Source organism: Gopherus flavomarginatus, chromosome 2 (assembly GCF_025201925.1).
Source record: "Gopherus flavomarginatus isolate rGopFla2 chromosome 2, rGopFla2.mat.asm, whole genome shotgun sequence".
In the NCBI taxonomy this organism is placed as follows: Eukaryota; Metazoa; Chordata; order Testudines; family Testudinidae; genus Gopherus; species Gopherus flavomarginatus.
Genome location: NC_066618.1, coordinates 245428898 through 245448805, shown reverse-complemented (window position 1 = coordinate 245448805; position 19908 = coordinate 245428898). Strand labels below are relative to the sequence as shown.

Genomic DNA, 19908 nt, shown 5'->3' with positions numbered 1-19908 from the left:
TAAAATAAAAGGACAGCTTTCAAGGTAAATAGAAAAAAAAACAAACAGACCCTGAGAATGATAATAAATAGTTGAATGCTGAATCATACAGAGATATTTTCCTCAGGGCATTTTTTTAAACACACAAATATATTTTATTACATATACATTAATGGTCACTTCCCCACACATTACATTTGTATTTGTTTCCTAGTGTAATTACTTAGTTTCGTGTAATTTAGACTAGTAATTCCGACATACTGCTTCTAAAATTTAAGTTTATTCCTGAAATATTTTCCTAGTTTTAATGACGAATTTGTCAACAAGCTTAGTTTCTGGAACTCCATCAAATTTCCACACTGTTCACTGATCCCCTAGGCCTTACTTAGGCTAGTCAGTAAGGCCCAGCTGTTTAAAGGTATGCAGGCATTGCTATGGTCAGCACTGAAATACCTAACCAATTTAGGAGGCCACGTTTCATTTTCAAAAGGGATTTAGGCATTGAGGTCAATGGTATTTAAGTTCCTAAGTGCCTAAATCCCTTTGGAAAATGAGATTTCGCCTCCTAAATCAGTTAGGTATTGCAACGCTGAGCGCAGCAAGGCCTATGTACTTTAAAGAGCTGGGTTTAAGAGTTTTGCTTGATTAAGGGCTGAAGAATTGGGTCTTTGATGCCTAAAGGCATAATGTACATGACAACAACATAAGCCATCATTATGTTACTCAGTTTAGTTTCCGATACTCCCTAGCCTATCAGAATATATGTGAGAGTACAGCATTATTATTTCAATACCTTAAATATGAGAATTATGGGAAATAAAAAAGTGACATACTCTATTAACAGAGAAAGGTTACTCTTCAAGTCTTAGAAAGATGGGTTCAAATTATTAACCTCTCTTCATTTCCAGCTGTCAAAAATGTCTAACAGTTGACTGTTTCTTATCTACATCATCTGTCACTTTAAAATGTCCCATTTTAAAGATAATGGACAGATTCTCAGCTGGTGTAGATTGGTATTACTATAGGACATGGCTCATTTACACCTGCTGAGGATCTGGCCTCAAATAAATAAATAAAAAAGCATATTTTCTCCATATCATGTTATATTCACGTAGCACTTTGTTACAGGAATTTTGTGGGCAAACTCTGCTTCCGGTTATATTGGTACAAGTGGATTAATATTGGTATGAACTGTTGGTGGAATTTTGCTGTGAGCAACACAGAGAGAGAATGCATAGTGTGTTTACATTATGCAACATTTTCTACCACTGGATATGATAACTATTTCAAGGGACCAATAACAATCATAAAACTCATATTTCTTGTTTCTATAGTTACAAGTATTGGTTTTGTAAATTTTCTTTTGCGTTTAATGTAAACCAATCCTTATAAAACACTGCATTTTGGGGTAATAAATATGTAACAAAGAACAGTCCCTTTACTATGCTAATTATATAAAATGTTAAAGCTAACCAAGGCAATTGGGGGGGGGGGGTCTGGATTCATTCAACCATAAACGTTGTTGCTTTTTAAATGACCAAAGTTACATCTGGCATCAAGCAAAATAACAGTCTCAATTTTTTATGGTAAGCATTAGAAACCTAGGGCCTGATTCTCCACTGCTTTGCTCCTTGTGTAGTCATTTGCACCTGTGTAGAGTGAGTGGCAAACACTACCAGGCTAAATTAGTAATGTTTTACACTATGCACCCACTTTTCACAAGTATAAATGACTATGCAAGGAGCAAAGCACTAGAGATTCAGCTCCTTTTAGTTCAACTGATACTAGTGAAGTGCCCTAACATCTGATATATACACTATGTACTTTCACTGGTGAATTCACTATTTTGACAAGTTCCCTGTGGAGTGACAGAGCAAAGACATGGGCTTATAGAATTGGCATTACAAAAAAATAGCAATTGAACAATAATAAAGGTCCTGAGGTATGCAACTTTTAGACCATTTGTATAGATGGATATTCCACTGGCATTGTATTCTTAATATGGAATTGTAGAAAAGGACTAAATCCCGTCATTCTTTGTGTTTTAAATACACAGTTTTTGTTCTAGTGACATGCTATTTGTTGTTTTCTGGTTAACTGTGAAACACAGCCGTAATTCATTTTATAATGTAAAATACACAGCACTAGTTTAGTTGAATAATGTAATTTCAATGCATTTAGCTAAATGCACTCAAGCTTAGTTTTTTAGCTAAATACACAGCACTAGTTTAGTTGAATAATGTAATTTCAATGCATTTAGTTAAAAAACTAAGCTTAATTATAAATAAGCACTATGAAATAGACTAGTCAATGATTACCTGTCAGTTACGGAATTATTTAATTGATGTAAGATTGCTAGTACAAAAATGACATAATTCACTGTAATTCAAACGCAATCACCTACTTAATAATTCTAAAACCCTAAAATAAAAACAAGGGTCATAAAAAGATTTATGTTAATAACAATTGGGGAAAGCCTAATAAAACATGTATCCTAACAAAATAAAATTCTGAAAAACCTATGAACAAAAATACGGGTTTGTTATTTATGAATCAATGTATTTCATAAAGATCACATAACTTAAGACTTGTGATATATCAGATGATGTTACTCCACTTCAAAATAATTCTAAAATTAAAATTACCGGTACAGCATTCTAATTAGAGTAGAATGAAAGGGTAATTTTCACTGCAATAATGAAGGTTAATTTCCATCCTTCCTCATGTTTACTACCTTATTAAAAAGTACTCCCCTTAGCCATGGCAGAGACATATTATATTTTCAATGCAAATGTATTAATCTGGATAAATTCCATATTAATTCTTGCATTGCATAGAGCCGTAATTTGGATTATAATTAATCTAAAGTGGCACTAGATTTAAATGACAATATAAATGAGGCATTAGTAGGCTTTTCTGTTCTGAATGAATATTCAACAAATATCACTTTCATTTTGCCAAGTCTCATTCTGAAAGCTCCAGTCCTTGAGATAAGGTAAGCAATACAGCACAACATCTTACACAAACACACTGTTACTAAATAACATGTTAATCCTTTCTCCTCTAATAGATTCCATGCTAAAGAGGGGTCACACCGCTTTCCTGTCTAACTTGTTAAGATTGTGATTAATTTATTGGTTTTCCTGAGATTTCTCTTGGCAAGACTTGCAACACTCAATTCATGAGAAAGCCCAAATTAACATTCAATTATATATAAGCAGTTATTCAGTCATTAGAAATACTTGTCAGCTGAGTTGAGAATTAAGACCCTGGCATGAGTGCTACATAAGCAGAATTAATTTAGAAAATTAAACAAAAGTTTTTAAAAGGTCAGTTTAAGAGTTTACAGTATAAATTGTTTTCTGTGGTTGCTGAAAAGCATGAGGACATTTGTTTTTATATGGTTCTTACTGTAGAGACACCTTTGTAATTACTGACACTGGGGTGCACCACAATTATGCCATTTTTGTCGTACTGCACCCAGCAGGCATCTGGGCATAGGTTTGCCCAATTAAAGTTGGCTCTTATGACAGACTAATCCTACTGGAATCTTGAGAATTCCCCCACACTATTTCTTCCAGAGTCCATTTTCGCCGTTGGACCTTTAATACTTGTGGAAGAAGGAGGAAGGTATGGAATGAGTTTGCTTTACAAAGAGTGGGCAGATAAGTCCTCTGAAGTAGATTTTGGTGCCCCCTAGGTAGAGCGAATGATGGGAAATGTATGCTTCATGTGGCTGTCTCCTTTCCCTTGAAGCATTTCCAGGATGACCCACTGATTAGACAACACGGAAAAGACCCAAGTCAGCTTAGGAGCATGGCTTTACTGTGCTGCAGACAGCTCTTTCCAAGTCAAAGAGCCAGCCAAAGGGGATATATATTTTAAACCACAACATAGTTTCTTCTTCAACATCATCTTTGTCATCAGCAGCCTTTTTGCAGCCTCCTGATCTCAAAAATAAAACAACTGAAGTGCAGCTGAGGTCTAAACTGTAACAGATATTGACCTCAACATGTCAACAAGCAAACTTAAACTAAGCTTTAATCCTTAAAGCAGTCTTCTGAATTAATTTGATATAGAAAGGGCCATCAATAAATACTTTGAATAAATCCAAATTTTTTAATATGTAGAGTGAATTACAAATATGGGCTAATTCGGGTTTAAGTAAACGTGCATGTAAAATGATATTTTCTGTACAACTAAATGTCGTTATGGAGAATACAAGCTCCTTTATATGCTGCTGTCACTGGGATACAGGGAAAAGATATATGACTACCTGAAACTAATAGGCTTCAACCTGTTTCAGCATTTCTTCTGCTTCAATGAATCCAACATAATGTAACTAGGTATAGCGTGCAGCAAAAGTAGCCAATGTAATATTCATTGCAACCAAAGATTTCCATCTCATACATAAAAAATATGGATGAAGTCACATATTTGCCAAATCAAATACAGAAAAAGCCTTGGGTATCTACACCAGATGCTGGCCCTGGGTTTGTTTATGCACAAGTAAATGTCATGACATAGGGGTTTTGTTTTCAAAGACAGTAGCTTTCATTACTGGGCTTCATCTATTTCAGGAGATCAAAATTACCTAACTTATAATCCATTTTCAATGATATTTCCTCTTTCTTAGGCTCAATCATCTGTAATCTTTTTTGCTGGATTTTGGGGTTGTTTTTTTCTTAAATGCCTCAAATAAATGCCCAGGAAGAGGGCAGATTCTTGACTGTAAGTGGTCAGACAGCAAGAATGAAAACAAAACCCCAACTTCAACAACAACAATAATAATAATAATACACCCCCCCCCGCATTCTTAGGGTTACAAGAGGGACCAAATTTGATTGCAGAGAAAAAAGAATTCAAGTGGTATCTAATCCTATGCTTATGAAAAATTAATATGCCATCAGAGGAATCACAAGTACAGCTAAGATTAATGAAAGGCGCTTAAAAAATTACAAGCACACAAACTGATTTGATTAAAAAATAATCTCACTGGTCGTCCTGTAATATTCTTCAACTTATCCGCATCTATCCTGTCAGATGGTTATGATTAAAAATAGGTCAATGGGAGGCTACTGATAGAAATCACATGCAAAATGCACATGCAATGAATAGCAGTGGGAATGTCCAGACAGTTTAAAATGAAAGACCATTTAATAGGATAAAAGGTGGGGGGAGAGGAAGGGAGGACAAAATTCTAGCATCTTACCAGAGTCTTTACTAGCTTTTTTGCCTTCACTAGTGTCTCTCTCACTTGTGTCTTTATCATCAGCAACAGCCACTGATGTACTTTTAGCAGACCCTTCTGTATCTTCACCTTGTTCTTCTGTGGATAAGCACAGAGAAGAGCTAACTTAGTGACCAGTTAACATCAATTAAAAACACAGCCTTTAGTAAGAACAGAATCAAAGGAACGGGGAGGGGAGAATGAAGAGGGAGAAAAAGAATGGCACTTTCAAGTGATTTGATATGAATTATGAAAAATTTGCAATATTTCAGATTCTATCCAGGAATAATAAATATGATTTTATCAGACCACATAGCATTCACAAGTATGACAGATCTAAAGCTTCTCATTTGGTTCTCATTGGCTAGAAGTGATTTGTGTATACACACACACACACACACACACACACACACACACACACACACACACACACACACACACACACACACACACACACCTTACATATAAAATGAATTTTAAAGCCAAAAAAAGAGACAAAGAAACTAAAAAATAAATCCTATTAGCATAGCAGTATCCAGCTAATTGTAGTATGTAAGTACTGTATTAGGTATAAGCCTTTGGCTTGCTTTGTTGGAGAACTCTCAGATTTTGTCTCCAGGGGGAGCTATACAGGGTAAATGATACAACTTAGTATATTGCTCTTAAGGAATCAGTATTACCCACACCTCACTTACGTGTTCACACAAGCTAGATTACATGGAAATCTTCACAGTAACTCAACCCTATTTAATTATTCTGTAAATCTTAGCTATGCTGCTACTGGTGGATTAATCTGTTTATGCAGTTAGCTTCTATGCTGGGGCTGTGTAGCACTAATCCGTGAAAAGCCCACTGTTCCTTTTCATTCTGTGATCATTTGTCTCTCACTGTGCTGATGTCACATTTTAATGAATTTTTAGCAATCTGAGTAATGCCAGATAACCAGACTTGCAACTCCCTACAGCACGGCATGCTGTTTTCATTGCAGCATAAAATATTATATTATATATATATTTCCCAGTTTAGGTAGGAATTATATAAATTAGGAGGTGAAGGTAAAATAGGATTTGAAGCACCAGGCTGCTCAATTTCATAAAATCTTTAATGACCATATAAATTAACCCTGGAAAGGCAAAAGGTCACAGACACACATTTGCATACACTCTTCTATTCACTTTTGATAAGCAGAGCTTTTATGCAGAGAACATGATACAATTAACCCTTCAGGAACCACACAAAATGCAGTTACCGACATTTTAAGTGTCAAGCGTTAACTGAAAATTACACACTGCATAAAATTTTCATTGTAAATGCTATAGTGATTGAAAGGGGAAATAGTGGCCCTCTCCGCACCCCATGTTTTATTAATAACATTCTGACAAGACAATGAAATATCCTCTGTCATATGTAGCAGCTGAGCACAAAAAAATTGCTACTTAGTGCCTTACTTGCCAGCCATGCACTGAAACTGTACATCTAGGCAAACAACCCTAAGAAAGATAGTAGCGTGCTTATCAGATTCAAAACTCTACACAAAACCTTTTGTAAATTAGAAAAGAAAGAATTCAGCTGCAACTTTGAATTAAAGAAAAAAAAATCAAAGCAATGTGTTTGGCACAAGTTTGCCAGTGTTTCTACATGAGAGGGCTCAACATCAATGTCCATTTTTTAAAACAATGCTGAAAGAAAGGCAGTCACATCTTTTTAAAATCAATGTATACATAAAAATTACCATCAAAATGGAAACACACTTCTTGCTGCTTTAGCCTCTTCCCTCCCTCCACCTCCTCTCTCAGTGATGATTACTAATCAAACATGGTAGGCATCTTAGTCACAGTTGGAAGTGAGGCTGTATTTGTAAGGGTGGCAGGGGAGCACAGTTTGGGATGCTGTGAGTCTGTGATCATGACTGGATTGGGCTGTGTTAATACCAAGTGCACACACATGAGGCTCATATCCAGTGTCAGGCCCCAAGGCCTAAAACAGCCAATGGCAATTCCTTTTCGACTCATCCTTGGGAATGAATGCATTGGTTCTTTTAGTAGATTTACTGGCCCATTCCCCCTGGGCTGGAAAATGAAGTGTCAAAGTGCTACTGAGTGTCCTTATCTTGAAGGGACATAAAATTGTACGGGCTATCGTGGCACACATTAATAAACCATTGTGTGTGTGTCAGGAAAAGAGCGAGAAAATTATGAAGGTACTAAAAGAAAAGCTACAGTATCATCTGGGTCTCATCAGACAATTTTTGCAGGGTGCTCTCCTGTTTTTCTGGTATGTGTTTTAAGTGTGAGAGAAATTCCCAGACATGTTCTCCTATACATCATCGTGGTGTCTGACCTCATCCTGACCCTGGCAACAGTTTGAGAAATCTGAATGTGAACAAAGACTCTGTGTCAGCAGCAGAGAGAGATTGCGGGATAGACTTTCCCCATCAACTTAATCGCAAACAGCAGTTCTAAGGCCATAACTTTACAGGGCTCCACCAAACCACAAACACATAACCTTTAGAGGTGAAACTGCCCCCCCTCCACCCCACCTCCTTTCTGTGATTTTTCTCAGTCCTCTGGTACTCCCTTTGATGTAGCAAGGCAATTAGCTCTAATGTTCAAGTACTGCAGACCTGTTTTATGGTTTGGAAGGTGAGAGCTGTTTATTACAGGTAGGCTCCTGGGGGCCATAAAGGCTTTGCAAATTTTTAATCATGCAAAAAACTAATCAAAATGTAACTTATACACACCATAAAAATTAATATCATTATTATGCACAGTATAAACTGGCTGCCTCAGCTTTCAAAGGCACTCACTTTTAGAAAATACATTTGGCATTCATTTCAGAAATATGTATGGTGTTCATTTCAGAAAGAAATTTCATAGATAAAAAATGATAATATAGCTGCTCATAGATTCCTTAGAAATAGTACCAACTGTGTCTATGACTGCTGCAGGTTCAAACTGTCACCAGGTTCATCAAAGGAATAAGATGAAAATACAGCTGTTCTACTTAAAACAAATTGTTAAAATTAGGAAAGAGGATAAAGACTGACTAATCCTTCTGATAATTATTGAATTGCATTAGAGAGTAAGTGTTAGGCATAAATACCAAACTGTGCTATCACGCACATCTGTGCTGACTTTTACAAATATAGCATATTTTAGCATATTCTATTAGTTAGTAATTCATTATTATTATTATTTCATATTTTAACCAAGACAGATACCATTCAGTTCTTAACATGTAATGGCTCCAGCTCAGAATAACAAATGCAGCAAAATGCAATATGATGGCGCTTCAGATTTAAGAGCAAGTCCTAACACTCAGTTTTAAATTTACAAGAGTTCTACCTCTATATGTTTACAAATGTCAGCTTTGAAAATAAACAGTTCATAGGATTCAAACGTACCTTAATGGTTTTAATAACACTTACTATGGTAATATGATATTTTTGGCACACCTGGTTTTATTTTATCAAGACACTGAAAACTCCCTTTGATGTTGGGTTTCTTGAGTTTAACTATTATCAACTTTTTTCCTACAACTGATTTAGAATCAAATCCAAAAAACAATGCTAGTGCAGTATGCAGAATGCACAGGTAGAATCACATTAAAGATGAAAAATTAAAAAGGCTCCAAAAGCAACATTAACTAGCTAATACTGCACTCCGTGTTTTATTATATACCTTCTACATCCTACCCAGCAATAGATTAAGTTACAGATTTAGGTCCCAATCCTACAATTGGATTTGTGTGGGCAGACCCATATGACCACACACCATCCCAATGAAGTCAATGCAATTTTGTGTAGGTATAAGATTCCACCTACATAGATCCACTTGCATGATCTAGGCCAGGGGTCGGCAACCTTTCAGAACAGGTGTGCTGAGTCTCCATTTATTCACTTTAAGTTTCACGTAAGAGTAATACATTTTAATGTTTTTTAGAAGGTCTCTCTCTATAAGTCTATATATTATATAACTAAACTAGTGTTGTATTGTAAAATAAACAAGGTTTTCAAAATGTTTAAAAGCTTCATTTAAAATTAAATTAAAATGTTGATCTTATGCCGCTGGCCCACTTAGCCTGCCGCTAGTCTGCGGTTCTGTTCACCTAGGCCGGCAGCGGACTGAGTGGGGCCTGCGGCTGGGACCCCAGATCGGCAGTGGGCTGAGCAGCTCAGCACGCTGCCGCTCACGGGTTTCATCCGCTGGCTCCTGCCAGCTGGGATCCTGGCTGCTGGACCCGCTCAGCCCGCTGCTGGTCTGGGGTCCCGGCCCTGCCCACATACAGTGGGTACCTACCTTCTCCCTGGTTCTGGCCCATTCTCTTCCTCTCTGCACTGAGCTGAGGGTGAGAGTGCACTGAGCACAGGGCTGGGGGTGAAGGAGCAGGCTAGGGGTTGGGGTGTAGGGTCTGGCCAGGAGCTAGAATGAGGGAGGGGGTTCAGGGTTGGGGCAGGAGGTTTGGGTGTGGAGCGCTTACCTGGGCAGCTCCCATTTGGTGCAAGGGGTGCAGGTGGGAATGGGGTAGGGTACAGGAGCTCCCGTTTGGTGCTCAGGGTGGGGCTAGGTATGTCAGCCATTCTTAGTAGATCACTCACAATTGAACCAGGGAGAAATAGAGGAACCAAGGCTTGAAGAGGAGCCTTTAGCTGTTGGTTGGTGGGTAGGTGGAGTAAAAGAAAACTCCCAGCAGATTGAAAGAGAGCTATATCACTGGCCAGGATTGGAGACAGTGAGTTTCCTGTACAAGTACATTGTTTATAATTTCCTTATCTTGGACCTTGGATGGAAAATGCATAGAAACAATCAACTTACAGTTTTTCAGGCAGGCTAGTCTGTGCCTGACAAACTAATAAGAAGCAGGTATCTGTTGTAAAGAAGGCACCTATTCCTTCAAGTCCCAACTCTTCCAGCATTTTGTCTCCAATTTCTAACTCAACAAGTCAGAACAGATCCAGAGCCTGATCCTAGAAACCCCAACTCACGCAAGAAGTCACATCAATGGGGCTGTTCCCATGGGTAAGGGTTTGCAAGAGTCAGCAGTGAGCAAGCATTTTGACAAGGAAAAAAGATCACTGGGTGAAATTCCAGTCTCACTAATATTCAATGTGAGTTTTCCATTTACTTCTGCAGGGGCCAGAATTTCACCCACAGGTGTTTCGTTTTGTTTGTTTTTAACATTCAAGTAGACTATGGCTACTTACACAACAGAAAATATTTAGGGGAAAAGATTACCTAAGCAGGGGGATGGTGTTACCTGACTATTTTAACATACTTCACAAATCTGTTTAGCTCATGATAATTTAATGTTCAAGAATTATTTACCCTAGTAATTCCATTGGAGTCAGTCCGAGGGGAATCCATCATTAGTGCTGAATAGCTCCATATATACCAAACACATCACAGATTACCAAATAGACATTTTAATAAACAACGTGACATTACATTTGCCTGATACTATATTTTTACAGAAGATGAGCTGCCTGGAAATAATCTGTAGTCACTCCCAAATGCTCTTTAAGGTCACTCTCAAAGGTCTTTACTCTGAAAGAAAAAGTTTCTGGGTATCATATAACAGTACTCGTCAATTAGCTACTTTGTTTTTGTAACTGCTTTGCCATGTCTAGAAGTACTGCTACGAAGGGTGATATTTTTTAGAACAATATTATAATAAAGTAGTGGCTGTCATGGACACCAAATGGTATAGCAGGCGTCAAAGTGCCCTCCGTGTTGCACCATTTTGTTTTGAGGTACTTGGCTATTTGAGAGGTGCTAAGCTCATTTTATTTAAACTGTGGTGCAATGGAGGTGTGAACAGGTTGCCTCTGCAATGATCCCTTGTTGCCTGTCAGGGCATGACTTACCCAGCTGTGGGTCTCTGCCAGTACTTAGCTCTCTCTATAACAGGGGTTGGCAAACTTTTTGGTCTGAGGGCCGCATCAGGTTTCGTAAATTATATGGAGGGCTGGTTAGGGGAGGGGGTCATGGCCAGGCCTCCACCTCCTATCTGCCCTACCCGGGACTCCTGCCCCATTCAACCCCCCTGTTCCCTGACGGGCCCCTCTGGGACCCTTGCCCCATCTACACACCCCTGCTCCCTGTTCCCTGACTGCCCCTGGACCCCCACCGCTACATCCAACCCCTCCTCTCATTCCTGACAGCCTCCCTGGGACTCCTGCCCCATCCAACCACCCCTTCTCCCTGTCCCCTGACTGCCCCCGGAACCCCTGCCCCTGACTGTCCCCTGCCACCTCATCCAACCCCTCCTCCTTCCTGACTGCCCCCCCCGGGACCCATGCCCCCATTCAAGCCCTTCCCCCCCCCCACCCCAACCCCTATCCACACCCCTGCCTCCTGACCACCACTCCAAACTCCCCTGCCCTCTATCCAACCCCCCCACTCCGTGTCCCCTTACTGCGCTGCCTGGAGCACCGGTGGCTGGCGGTGTTACAGCTGCACCACCCGGCTGGAGCCGGGCCACGCTGCCACCATCACCACGCAGTACAGAGCACCAGGTCAGCTGTACTGCCCCAGGAGCTCAGAGCCCTGCCACCCACAGCATTGTGCCAGTGGCGAAGCAAATGAGCTGAGGCTGCGGGGGAAGAAGGACAGCAGGGGAGAGGCCGGGGGGCCAGGAGCTCAGGGGCTAGGCAGGACAGTCCCGTGGGCTGTAGTTTGCCCACCTCTGCTCTATAAGGTCCAAGGTAGCAGTGCTTTACCTTCTTATGAAGGCACATTTCAGTCCTACCTCTTCTGATGTGTTAAGGTCAAAACAAAATCAGGAACCAAAAAAACCACCACTAAAGGATGTAGATAAATAGGAGAGAGTCCAGCGGAGGGCAAAAAAATGATCAGGGGACTGGGGCACATGACTTATGAGGAGAGACTGAGGGAACTGGGCTTGTTTAGTCTGCAGAAGAGAAGAGTGTGTGTTTGGGGGATTTGACAGCAGCCTTCAACTACCTGAAGGGGGGTTCCAAAGAGGATAGAGCTTGGCTGTTCTCAGTGGTGGCAGATGACAGAACGAGGAGCAATGGTCTCAAGCTGCAGTGGGGGAGGTCTGGGTTGGATATTAGGTAACACTATTTCACTCAGAGGCTGGTGAAGCACTGGAATAGGTTACCTAGGGAGGTGGTGGAATCTCCATCCTTAGAGGTTTTTAAGGTCAGGCTTGACAAAGCCCTGGCTGGGATGATTTAGTTGGTGCTGGTCCTGCTTTGAGCATGGAGTTGGACTAGATGACCTCCTGAGGTCTCTTCCAACCCTAATCTTCTATGATTCTAAAACCAGGATTGTCCAATGAACATTCAGTGGAAACTACACTATTCAGGGTTTGTCTCCAAACAGTCGATGCTTCTTCCAATACCAGTGTCTCACTGTTCCTTGTAGCATGTGCTTACCCAGTTAACAAGCTAGCTCAATCTCTGGGCTGCAACCAAGCTTCTCTCCCATCAAGAACTCTGTTCTCCTTTCTGGTCAGCCCTGAATTGGGCTAGGTCTCCTCTTTGTAACTCCTCTCTCCACACTTGACCTTTGCTTCACGTGTAGTAGGACAGGGACCAACTGAGTCCATAGGTGGTTCTTCTTTTCATTATCAGTATGGGGCCTATCTGCCTAATTAATCACCTTATTGCCTGTATGAGGCCTAACTGTCCCATCACACACCCTCCTTCTCAGGATGCTGCTTGGGGTATCACTCTTCCCCACTGATCCCCCTCTACCACAAGAGAAAAAGTCTGCATTTAAATGAGCACTCCCAGCCATATGCCAGACATGGGACAAGAAGGGATGGAGATACAGGTACCACCTCATGAGTCAGGGATTGGTGTCTTTCATGGCACGGAGCCATCATACAGTAGCATGATTTGTGATCAGAGTGAATTCCTTGCCTAGAAGGTAATACCGGAGTCCTTCCATGGCCCATTTCACTGCCATGCCCTCTTTTTTTAATAACAGGGACAATTCTTTCGGGAACAATTTGCAGCTCAGGTAGCAGATGAGATGTTCCTCAACAAAGACCATGTAGGACAAAACAACCCTCAACTCAACTTCAGAAGCATCAGTTTGAAGGAGCAATTCTTTGCTGAAGTTCAGGATGCATAAAGTAGGCTTCCAATAGAAGTGAGACTTTAATGTTTGAAAGGCCTTCTTACAGGCTTCCATCCAACACGTCTTTCTGCTGTCCAGGAGCAGATCAGTGAGAGGTGTCACAATAGATGAGAACACCAATACAAACCTGAGGTAGTATCCCACCAGTTCCCAAATAGATGTTTTTTAAGTCATCATGGGGCAGATCCCTCAAGGCTTGGACCTTATCTACAAGAGGTCATACATAGCCCTTTCGCAAGATATACTCTAGGTAAGTAATTCTGCAGGGCTCTCCCTGTTCTGGTTGTTCCCCTTTTAGAATGTGGATTCTTGAGCTGAGTCCCACCTAGCAGACCCAATTCCTAGTCCAACCTGTCCTTGATCCTCCCCATCTACAACTTTTCATGCCTCTTGTACCCTGACAAAGCAAGACCTGGGAGGGTATCTTCAGTCTCTCCCCTTCCTTCCCCCCCCCCATACCGTAGCCAGGTTTCCCATCACCTGGAGCAGATCCCTTGATCCCAGGGGTCCCTCTCTTCATGTCTCTACTGTCAGAAGTTTCAGGAAAGGCTGGTGGATCATCTTCAGGCTCCATATTCATGAGTTTGATGGGCACTGAGGCCCACAATGGCTCCATGGCAGAAGGCCTAGCTGTTGCAGGATGTTGCAACAGGATAACAACCTGTTGCACCAGACGCTGTAGTTAAGTCTCCTGTCAGCTGCTGCTGGTGGGAGGTCATCTGCTGTAGGAGCCATGTTGCTGCTGTTAGAGATGACATTCTGAAATGCCATCCATTTCAGTAGTTGCTCCACCCATACTGTGGTGTAGTCCCTTCCTTAGGTGTTTTTTTCTTTTAAGTCCTGATCTGCTCCCTTCTGAATGGGCTAGATCTCTGCCCACATTCTCCACCAGGTTTGTGACTGCACTGTATCTTCAGTGTCCTCTTGTGGCCCATGAAGGTAGAACTCACTCAGTTGTGGGTCTCCACCAGCACATCATTCTCTCTGAGAGGTCTGAGGTAGCAGCGCTTTGCCCCTTTGGCCAAGGCACATTCCTACCCCTTCTGGGATGATAAGGTCCACAGGAAATCAGGAACCACAAACACTGCACAACTCAAAACAGGGTCATCCAACAAACCTTTGGTAAGACCCCACTCTTCTATTTAGGGTTTGTCTCCCAAACAGTGTGTGCTTCTGCAAATCCTCTGGGACCTTGTAGCCAGGGCTTATCCAGCCGGCAAGCTAGGTTAGCCTTTGAGCTTCAACCAGCCTTCTCTCCCATCAAGAGAAGCAAAGCACTGCTCTGCTCTCCTTCCTGGTCAGCCCTGAACTGGGTTAGGTCTCCTCCTATCAACTCCCCTCTCCATGCCTTCTGCCAGTGAAGTGGGCAGGCGCCATCTGGGTCCACAGGCTCTTCTTAAGTTTCTCATAGGCCCTACGTGGACAATCTGCCTCTTTTAATCACCGTATTGCCAGTGTAGGCACTATCTGTTCATCAAAGAAGGGTCTGGTGGTGGCACTCTGCCAACTAATGTCACATCCATGTTACCCATTCACTACACCCATATTTTCAGCTTTTCACACTTGCCACACTCTGTCTCCTCCTCCTGACTCCTGGTAAATCAATGGAACTGTCTCTCTTCTACTGCACTTCTGTTCTATTTCTCTTTCCCACTCTTTGCTGTTGTCAAGGAAGAGTAGTTTCTCTCTCCTTGCAGCTAGAAGACAGAAGAGATTCACCATAGCAGTGTAATCATATCTGTCCAGGTTTTGTTTTGTTTTTATGATGTTTACCACCACAGGCTCACCTCGAGGTGATGGACAGGGAGAGGGAATGTCCTCCTGAGAAGTTAAGATGCAGAGGTGCCTTTTCCACTCTGGCAGCTGCTCAGTTGGATGGAATACTCTCTACTCTCCCTCCCACATTCTGATAATTGGTTTGGGAGAGGTATCATGTCTGGTAATGAGTGTGGTAAATGTGTGAACATTTTATTTGGCTAAGATAATTCTAGTTTAAACTGCTTTTCAATAAAATTGGGTAATTTTGCTGTTTTGTTTTTATGCTGTAATTTCATCAAATGTTTTGCAAGAAGCAAAAAGCAGTTTATGAAGACAAAAACCATTAACAGAGAACGTCAGCTGTTCAGAATGCAACACTAGCAATGTTTTCCAGATGTGATTAGAGATGTACAGTTAATCATTTATTATGCAAAACCAGAGCCTTCTCATACTTGGCCACTTCTAAAAAGGCACTGAAGCATGAATCTATGTTGAGAGTAGTTTTACTTCTCCAGTTCATCTGTATTTGTCTTTTGGCTGCCATTACGGTTCTCAGAAGCTGCTCTTTCTCCCATCAGCTTAGAGTACGGAGAGTGTTAGTGTTTTCTGCCACAAGGACTAATAATATTGTATCAAGGCTATTTAAAATACAAAAGTTTTCCTCATATACACTGTGTTGTTAATCATTATCCATCATTTGGGACCTTATCCAAGGCCCATTGAAGTTAATAGGAGGCTTCCCTGGATTTCAGTGGTCTTTGTATCAGGCTCCTATTTTGTGCTTGTTCTTGTCTTATGGAAAAGAATAAATAGGAGCCACTGGTATGTCTTCTCAATACCATTCATTATTTTATATACCTGGACTATATCTCCTCTTACTCTTCTTTATTCCAGTTTGTCTTTTTAATATCTCCTCATATGTGAACTGTCTCTTCTGCTCCCTTGTTTCTTGAAATTTTTGTTGATCTTCTCTGGATGCTATTTTTTAAACATTCTACTTGAGATGAAGTGACAAAGGCTGAATGCCATATTAAAGGCGAACATGTACTACTTTTAAAAAATGAGGCTATTATGTCTGTTCTATAGATTCTTAAACTTAGGGCCTCACCAAATTCATGGTCCATTTTGGTCAATTTCATGGTCATAGGATTCTAAAAATCGTTAATTTCATTCTTTCAGCTACTTAAATCTAATATTTCATAATTTTGTAATTGTAGGGGTCAGAACCCAAAGAAGAGTTCTGAGGGGGGGGCGGAGGAGGGTTGCAAAGTTATTGAAGAGGGGTGTTGCAGTACTGCTTGTCATAAACAGATAGCTAAGGGTTAATGTCTCTTTCACCTGAAGCACCTGACCAGAGGACCAATCAGGAAACCGGATTTTTTCAACTTTGGGTGGAGGGAATTGAGTGTCTTTGTCTTTGTTTTCTGGCTGCCTGCTTTCTCTGAGCTTTGGAGAAGTAGTTTCTTTTTTCTAGTCTTCTGTTTCCAAGTGTAAGGACAAAGAGATCAGATAGTAAGTTATATGGTTTCTTTTCTTTGGTATTTGCATGAATATAAGTGCTGGAGTGCTTTGATTTGTATTCTTTTTGAATAAGGCTGTTTATTCAATATTCTTTTAAGCAATTGACCCTGTGTTGTATCATCTTAATACAGAGAGAACATTTGTACTTATTTTTCTTTCTTTTTATATAAAGCTTTCTTTTAAGACCTGTTGGAGTTTTTCTTTACTTCAGGGAAATTGAGTCTGTACTCACCAGGGAATTGGTGGGAGGAAGAAATCAAGGGGAGATTTGTGTGTTGGATCGCTAGCCTGATTTTGCATTCCCTCTGGGGGAATAGGAAAGTACTTTTTGTTTCCAGGATTGGGAAGGGAGAGGGGGAGTCCCTCTGTGTAGTTTCACAGAGCTTGTGTCTGTGTATCTCTCCAGGAGCACCTGGAGGGGGGAAGGGAAAAAGGATTATTTCCCTTTGTTGTGAGACTCAAGGGATTTGGGTCTTGGGGTCCCCAGGGAAGGTTTTTCAGAGGGACCAGAGTGCCCCAAAACACTCTAATTTTTTGGGTGGTGGCAGCAGGTACCAGGTCCAAGCTGGTAACTAAGCTTGGAGGTTTTCATGCTAACCCCCATATTTTGGACGCTAAGGTCCAAATCTGGGACTAAGGTTATTACACTGCTGTCCTTACTTCTGCACTGCTACTGCTGGTGGCGCGGTGGCAGCTGGCCAGGAGCCCAGCTCTGAAGGCAGAGCTGCCATCAGCAGCAGCGCAGAAGTAAGGATGTCATGGTATGGTATCGCCCTCCTTACTTCTTCGCTGCTGCATGCAGAGCTGGATTCCTGGCCAACAGCCGCCGCTCTCCAGCCACCCAGCTCTGAAGGCAGTGCAGAACTAAGAGTGGCAATACCATGACTCCCCTAAAATACCCTTGTGTCCCCCCTGAAAATCCCTTTTGGATCAGGACCCTCAATTTGAGAAACGCTGGTCACCACCATGAAATCTGTATAGTATAGGGTAAAAACATACAGAAGGCCAGATTTCACAGGAGGAGACCAGATTTCAGGGTCCGTGACATGTTTTTCATGGCCGTGAATTTGGTAGGACCCTACTTATACTACCTTTGACACCATCATATTTTCTATTATTCCCTATCTACTGAATATTGCTTAGCCATGTATTTTCTTTTTTTAATACTACTGCACATGGAGCAGATGTCTTCATGGAGATGTATATGATATTTCCATAGGTTTCTTGAACGGTTGCATCAGGGCAAATCAGAGTTCAGTGTACATAAGTAGTTTCAATTGCTTGTTTCAATGCACACGATCTTATACTTGTCTATGCTGAACTTCATTTACCATTCCATTGCCTACTTACCAGGTCCTTCCAGGACAATCTTCCCTAGATTTGACTATCCTAAACAATTTTATTTGGTCAGCAAATGCTGCTGCTTCACAATTTACCCATTGTTCTAGGTTGTTAATAAATATATTGAACAACATGTTTTCTAGTGCTGATCTCTGGAACCAGCATTCTATTAACCTCTTTCCATGCTGAGAATTGATTATTTATTTCTACTCTTTGCTTCATGTCTCACAACCAGCTTTTAATCCTTTACCTGCCACTTTATAGCTATCGTGTCCTTAATAGCCTTTAAAGTTTATATAAATTATATCTGCCAATTGTTCTTTATCCGCTATTTTGTTAACTCTTTCAAACACTTTAGCAAGGCACAATTCAAACTTAGAGAAAACAAGTTGGCTCCTTCCAGCTATATTACATCAAACAATTGCTAGTTAGAACTATCTTCTGAAATAATTTTCCTGATACTGAAGTATGGCACCATGCATAATTTCCAGAATCATCCTTGGAACCATTTCTAAAGAGGAGTTCACAATGTTTACCACTCCCCACTCCTCTTATATAGTTGTAGATGTATTAAAATGACACTACAGATTTTTATTAGCAGTTCATTCAGAACTCTCTGAAGTATGCCATTCAGGACTCATGATTTAACTTTCTGATTTTCTTCCTTCGTCTCTTTTTTGATCTCTCTCTCTCTCTGTCTCTCTTGCTAACAATATCTCCCTGAAATAATGTATAAAGAATATTTCTACTGCAGTTATCTTTTGATGAAGACCAACACAAAATAGTGTCTCTGCTATTTCCTGGTCCTCTTTGATTGACTCCTGTACACTATGTTGATCCAGGAGACCTAGTGATTCCCCTCCAGGCTTTCTATTTCTGTAGCAGTTAAATATTTCCTATTTGTCTTTATTATTCATCTTCCCTTATTTGTTTCTCTTAGCCAGCCTTTATGTTCAGTTCTATTAAAATCACTTGGGCTAGATTTCCATTTTTAATGGATATTTTTTTTTACCTGAATACATTCTCGTACTACACCTTGTCATATAATCCAACTACTTGTCTCCAGCTTTATAAATCCCATTTCTTGATGTTCAGTGTCACCTGCAGAACTGGATGAACTATTTGCAGTGAATAATTGAATTTAGATTCTTGTTTGTGTTTGTTTCTTTTTGAACTATGTGGGCACAGACGTATTTTCACAAATCTGTTTGTTCAGAATTATTTCACAAATGTTTTATGTGAACATATAGCAGATTATGGACTGTTTGCAAACTGTTCGTGGCAAGTATGGCTTAAAGTATTCAGTGCTCACACTTCAAAATTTGAGCTGCTTTGACTGGATACTTAGATCACATGGGCTCTGTGGTTCTTTTATGAAGACAGTGCAGAGTCCTCTATCCAGCCACTCAAACAAGGCTGTAATAACTGTATGTGTGTAACCATCTTTACCAAAGACTCCTCCCATCAAGAAAACTCCTGTTAACAGTCCTACCTAACTCAGATTCAACATGGTTACAATTTGTAGTACTTGCAGTAAATCTTTGGACTGTAACAGGTCAGAACAACCATACTGAAACTGGGCATACTGACTCAGGTACAGCTGAAGAGTACACAGGGCCAAGCACTGCGCTGACTCCAGAGGGAAGGAGGAAAACTCTTCCATAAAAAATTAGAGAGAGTTAGGAAAGGAAAGCAGCAAAGTGAGAGACCCATCACAAATGCAAATAATTTGAGTAAGCATCCAAACATTTGGGTGATTTTTTAAATGGAACCTTTTGAGATTTCCCCATCACTGCTTGAAGAATGGCCTTACTATTATTTGCATTTTTATGCTTGGAATTTGTACCATACACGTTCTACCTCATGCATCCGATGAAGTGGGTATTCACCCACGAAAGCTCATGCTCCAAAACGTCTGTTAGTCTATGAGGTGCCACAGGATTCTTTGCTGCTTTTACATTCTACCTTGTC

At 40.7% G+C, this 19908-nt stretch overlaps 1 protein-coding gene across 5 annotated transcripts in view; it reads right to left on the bottom strand.

The window, feature by feature from the left end:
* The window catches only part of ZFHX4 (zinc finger homeobox 4), a 178378-nt gene that overhangs the window by 21337 nt on the left and 137133 nt on the right, over window positions 1-19908 (bottom strand). For 4 of the 5 annotated variants that reach the window (XM_050940465.1, XM_050940466.1, XM_050940467.1 and 1 more), the window contains exon 5: window positions 5192-5308. The exons of the other annotated variant lie outside the window; for it this stretch is intronic. In XM_050940465.1, the coding sequence (XP_050796422.1) occupies window positions 5192-5308 (117 nt within the window). The remainder of the gene's footprint in view (window positions 1-5191; window positions 5309-19908) is intronic. 5 annotated transcript variants of the gene reach the window in all.